This window comes from Temnothorax curvispinosus, unplaced genomic scaffold (genome assembly GCF_003070985.1).
Source record: "Temnothorax curvispinosus isolate PA1 unplaced genomic scaffold, ASM307098v1 QBEX01006214.1, whole genome shotgun sequence".
Classification (NCBI taxonomy): Eukaryota; Metazoa; Arthropoda; class Insecta; order Hymenoptera; family Formicidae; genus Temnothorax; species Temnothorax curvispinosus.
In genome coordinates, this window is record NW_020215994.1 from 1 (window position 1) to 6,127 (window position 6,127).

The 6,127-nt window shown below is 56.5% G+C and overlaps 1 protein-coding gene across 1 annotated transcript; it reads left to right on the top strand.

Moving 5' to 3' along the window:
- Positions 1-1,025: 1,025 nt before the first annotated feature.
- On the top strand, positions 1,026-6,104 carry LOC112455572. Its single transcript, XM_025017586.1, has one exon. It carries the CDS (start codon positions 1,026-1,028, stop codon positions 6,102-6,104), a length of 5,079 nt encoding a protein of 1,692 aa, XP_024873354.1.
- Positions 6,105-6,127: the final 23 nt, after the last annotated feature.

The following is a 6,127-nucleotide window of genomic DNA, read 5'->3' on the forward strand; positions in this document are numbered from 1 at the left end:
GCTTTATCGCAAATCCGGGTACGGCTCTACCGCCCCCCGAGCATCTGGTCCTTCGAGCCGGATATCATATCTTCGCGATTAGTCTATTACCGCCGACCTTTCGCGTGTCCTTTCATTGTTCTAAGTCACCGAATCTTTCTGTAACGCGTAGTGCCATAGCTCGTGACCTTGCGGGTCTCGCAGGATCTCCCGTATCGCAACGCTCGCTTCGCGAAGGGAATTCTCGCGTAGCATCGCGCAATCGGCCATTAGCCGCCTGTAATTTACGCGAATTCGCTGAATTTCTTATTCTCGCATTAACGAGGTGCAATAACGCTCGGCGTGCTGACAACTCGTGTCTCGCGCGGTATCTCTCGTGCAACGCTAGCTTCGCAACGGGAATACGCGTGCGAACTTCGTTCGTCATAGCTCGGGCCGCAGCCGTTAATCGCCTTAAAATCGAATCCGCGCTCGCCGCGGTAATTAGTCGACATTTAATTGACTTGATCGTAACCGAAATATTCGGTCGAATATCCGAGTATTCCGGGCCAGCGATACTTTCGCGCATAGAGACAACGGCCGTGGCCTTCGATTACGGGCCGGTCTCGCGCGCGTTGTTTTTCCAATAGTCTCGAGCATCGCTCGTGTTTACGTCGTTGCGAGGTACGTACCGCCCGACCCAGCACTTGTATTATCCCGACATTCGTGCTCCGTCCGAGAGTACCATCGCTCAAAAATATTATTGTCACCGATCGAGAATATTTGCCTTTCGAACTCTGCGACGCGTGTTTATCGCGCTAATCCAACGGCTGATATTCTCCGCGTTCAACTCGAGGAATATTATCAAGAATATTCCCTCGGGACTTGCGCGAGCGCCGAACGGAGCCGTCCGTTACCCCTCACCTTGGCGACCTGACTTTCGTGATTGTTTTCGCCGGGTTTCGATATTGTTGGTTCGAGTTGCCGTCGCCTCCGACTGCCTATTCGTCGTTTACCCTTCGCTCTTAGCTTCGTCTGTCTGTGGTGGACGACCCCCTTGTTACATCATGTCGAAAAACGCATATGCTCGTCGCGAAGTATGCAATCGGCGTATGCAAGAAATACACGACCTCTCCCTACAAGCCGCGACCGACGCGGCAATACGAGCGACCTTCCTCGCTCGCTACTCGAGCGTAGCGAAGATCGCGGACGATTTTGAGGCCACCCACCTGAAGGTCATCCAAGAAGCGGCGGATTTCGAGGTCGAGGACGAAATCCGAGCTAGTTTCGATAAAATGCATTACGCCGTAAAGAGTCGATATCACCGTGAAACGGGCGCGCCATTCGGAGGCGCGCCGGCACAGCCCTCGGGTCAGGCCTCGGTGGTCAAGTTGCCTAAGATCCCGCTACCGCAGTTTTCCGGCGACCTTACGTTGTGGCCTTCCTTCATCGCGTTGTTCAACGCGTCGATACACAACCAGCAGATTTTCGCGATAGAGAAATACCAGTATCTGCTGGCTTCACTCAAAGGGGAACCACTCAACGTGGTGAAAAACCTGCCGTTTTCCGATGAGTACTATCTGATCGCTTACGACTCGCTGGTCGATCGATACCGGAATAAGAGAAGGTTAGCGGACCATCACTTGAATTCGATAATCGAGGCAAAGCCATTGAAGGCGGAGATGGCCGAGGCTCTTCACCACTTATTAGATACGTTTACCGAGAACACGCGTGCGCTCGCATTGATGAATTTCCCTACCGATTCATGGGACTTTATCCTACTGAAGTTTTTGTTAGACAAGCTTCCTCGTTCCCTACGGGAAAGATTCGAGTCGGCTCACCGGGCTGAGGAGATACCGCAATATACACAACTCACGAAATTTCTAGCGGAGCATTGTCAGGTTCTCGAGGCCGTCGCGGGCCCGTCCTCCAAAACCAAGTCCACACCGGTCTCTTCGTTCGTGACTAACGCGGCCGATTGCCCCGTTTGTAAGGAGTCTCACTACGTGTCGAAGTGCTCCCAGTTTTTAAAACTCTCGCCGAGGGAGAGGCAGGCTAAGGCTCGCGACTTGAGATTGTGCCTCAACTGCCTGCGCTCGGGGCATGGCATGAAAGACTGTCCGTCCGCGTGGGCATGTCGGTCCTGCGGCACAAAGCATCATACGCTTCTGCATTACGAGCAGAGCTCTAATACTACCCCTAAGCCCGAACCCATTAGCGCGACTCCTGCCGAACCGGACGCCGTACCCGCTCCTCAGTCGGAGGATGCGCCGATTGTAACAATGACTAGCCTGGCCCATAGAATCGTCCTCCTGTCCACCGTACGAGCCGAGGCGATAGACGCGCGTGGCAATGCGTTTCCCGTACGCATATTGCTGGACAGCGCGAGTCAGGCCAACTTTATTACCGAGGGCTGCCTCCGGAAGGGCGGCTTTCGTCGCACCAAACACAGTGCAACCGTGTTGGCGATAAACGAAGCCAGGGCGGCCACGACGAGGGGCCTCACCTCCCTCGTGATCTGCGCGCGCGGTCGCGACGACACTCGGTTCTCGATAGAGGCTACGGTCCTCTCGCGCATAACCTCGCCGCTGCCTAATGACAAGGTGGAGGTCCAGCCGTGGAAACACTTGAAGGGATTGCCGCTCGCGGATCCCGAATATTTCGTGCCCGGCGGTGTTGACATCCTCCTGGGGGCGGACTCGTTTGTGTCGGTGCTACGGGAGGGCCGTCGTAAGGGGGAAAGGGAAGAACCCGACGCCTTCAATTCAGTCTTCGGATGGGTTCTGACGGGCGCGGTATCCCCATCAGTCCAGGCGGCGCCCCTGAGGTCATTCGCGACTACGCTCGAGTCGATCGCGACATCGGTGGGTCGCTTCTGGCAATTGGAGGAGGTGCCGGAGGACGCTTCTTGTTCGGACGAGGATCGACGCTGCAAAGAAATCTTCGCCAAGACCACGTATCGTGACCCCTCGGGTCGTTTCGTGGTCTCGTACCCGTTCGCGTCGGATCCTCCTACATTCGTCGGCTCGCGCTCCATTGCGGTTAATCGTCTCCGCGCACTAGAACGTCGATTTAAATCTGATCCGGAGTTCAGAGCTGGTTACAATAGTTTCATGCGGGACTATCTCGATAGCGGACACATGGAGGTAATTCGCAATCCATTCCCGTCGGATGGCCACATTTATTATCTACCGCACCACGGTGTGTATAAACTCGATAGCACTACCACTAAGTTGCGGGTAGTGTTCAACGCGTCCTCGCGAGGCCCGGACGGTCTGTCGATCAACGACACCCTGCTCAGCGGTCCGAAGCTGCAGCAGGACCTGCTCGCCATCCTGCTTCGGTTCCGCGCCGAAGCGATCGCTCTAACCGCGGACGTGAAGCAGATGTTTCGCCAGATTTGGATGAGCCCGGAGCAATGCAACTACCAACGTATCGTCTGGCGCTTCTCGGAGTCGGACCCCATCCTCGACTATCTCCTCAAAACAGTTACATTCGGCTTTAGCGCCTCCCCGTTCTTGGCGATCTATTGTTTGCTCCAGTTAGCTCATCAATACCGCGAGAAATATCCTCTAGCGTTCGCAGCCCTACTCGAGGCGCTGTATGTGGATGACGTCGTGACAAGCGTTCGGACGGTGGAACAGGCTCGCGCACTCCGCGACCAATTGCTATCGCTTCTCCGAAGCGCCGGCTTCGAGCTTCGAAAGTGGTCGAGCAGCCATCCTGCCGCGCTGGAGGGCCTCGACCCGCAGTTATGTAGCCAATCGATGTTAGATTTCGAGTCAAGCGAGGATCAATCTCAGAAGATATTGGGCCTTCGGTGGCACTCACAATCTGACAGTTTCGGGTTTCAAGTCAACGCGTTGGATCGGGAGTGCACCAAACGCACTATACTGTCGGAAGTAGCGCGCATATTCGACCCCCTGGGTTTTCTGGCCCCACTCACCTTTACGGCGAAGTGCTTAATTCAGCGTCTGTGGACCCTCAAGTTAGATTGGGATGATGAGCCTCCAATAGACATTCGTCGCAGTTGGAGTCGTTTCCAGACGGAGCTCGGCGTGTTATCTTCCCTTCGCGTTCCTCGCGCGTTTAACTCGTGCCATGTAGATCGCTGCGAACTCCACGGGTTCTGCGATGCCAGCGAGCTGGGGTACGGAGCCGTGATTTATCTGCGAATCGTTACGCGCGACGGCGTCGGGGTCCGATTACTGTGCGCCCAGTCTAAGGTCGCCCCGCTTCGCCCCCTCACCATTCCCCGTCTGGAGCTCTGCGCGGCTCTGCTCTTGTCTAAATTAATCGCGTACGTCCGGCGCACCCTCCGCGGACACCTTGACATTGACGACGAGTATGCTTGGACGGATTCCGAGGTCGCCCGGGCCTGGATCCGCTCAGCACCACAACGGTGGAAGACCTTCGTTAGAAATCGCGTTGCCCTCATTCAGGACAACGTGCCGGTATCAGCTTGGGGTCACGTCGACACGGAGTCCAATCCGGCGGATCACTGCTCCCGCGGGCTTTATCCTCGCGATCTGGTGGCCAGTTCGATGTGGTGGGCGGGCCCTGAGTGGCTTGTTCGCTTCGAACCCCGAGTTGAGCCTTCCCACGGTTCAGAAACCCCTCCGATCGAGGAGGAGAAAATCGTATCGCTCGTGGCGCTCGATCCGCCTGACGCGGTACATTCATTGCTCGAAAGATTCTCTTCAATCGAGAAAATTGGCCGAATTATAGCATACATTCTCAGGTTTGTACATCACTTCCGTGCAAAATCTGCTCCTACGACTTTGGCCATAGATCAGCTCGAACTGCATTCCGCGTTACTACTCGTTGTGAAGAGTGTACAGGCGGATGCTTTCCGCGATGAGATCGATCGTCTTCAAAGCGGGAGAAGGCTCCCCAAGCCCTTTCGCAAACTCGCTCCCTTCCTTGATCCGATGGGTATTCTCAGGGTGGGCGGCAGGCTTGCAAAATCCGGATTGACATTCGAGAACAAGCACCCTGCCTTACTGCCCTGTAAACATAGGCTCACGGATCTCGTTATCGAGCACGTGCACCGCACGAACATGCACCCTGGTCGGCGCACGCTGCAATACCTGCTCACGCAACATTATTGGGTCCTCGGGGTGCATCGCGCTATACAACGCGTACTCTCGAGATGTCATCAATGTTTCCGCGTAAATCCACACACCTCTCAGCCCCCCATGGCGGAACTACCGGCCGATAGGGTCCGACGGGCCAAGCCATTTTCGATCAGCGGCGTTGATTTCGCGGGACCGTTCAACATAGTTACGCGACGAGCCCGGGGGGTCTCCTCCGTCAAAGTGTACGCGTGCCTTTTCGTATGCTTTTCGGTTAAGGCGGTGCACCTGGAGGCCGCCTTCTCGTTGTCCACCGACTCCTTCCTCGCTGCGCTGCGACGCTTTGTGGCCCGACGCGGACGCTGCTCGCTTCTCTACAGCGACTGCGGAACGAATTTTGTGGGGGCCGCACGGGAACTAGAAAGCCGCATGAGCCTCGCAGCGGAGCGAGAGAAGATCAAGTGGTCCTTTAATCCTCCCTCCGCGCCCCACTTCGGGGGCCTCTGGGAGGCGGGAGTCAAGACCTTTAAAACCCACCTGCGGCGGACCGTGGGTGATCAAGTCCTCTCAATAGAGGAGTTCACGACGGTCCTCGCGCAGGTCGAGGCCGTCTTGAACTCCAGACCCCTCTGCCCGATGAGCACCGACCCTGCCGACCTCGAAGTCCTATCGCCGGGACACTTCCTCACGATGGAACCGCTCGTCTCCGTTCCCACTCAAGACGTGACCCCGTTACCGATGAATCGGCTGAGTCGGTGGCAACTCGTCCAACGAATACACCAGGACTTCTGGAAGCGCTGGCATCAGGAGTATCTCCATACGCTGCAACAGCGTCCCAAATGGTGGACCTCAGTCAACCCGCTCGGTGTCGGTGCGTTAGTCCTCCTCAAGGACGCCAACATGCCTCCTCTGCGTTGGAGGCGAGGACGAGTGGAGGCGCTGCATCCGGGCAGCGACGGCATCCCGCGTGTCGCCACGGTGCGGGTGGCGGACGGCACGATCACGCGTCCCCTAGTGAAGCTGTGCCCCCTGCCGATGGGCCCTGCTCCACAGGCGACCGATTCAAATTGACAGTAAAATACAACTCGTTGTAT

Coding starts and splice junctions, on each gene's coding strand:
- LOC112455572 (XM_025017586.1), top strand. CDS start 1,026: ATGTCGAAAAACGCATATGCTCGTCGCGAAGTATGCAATCGGCGTATG.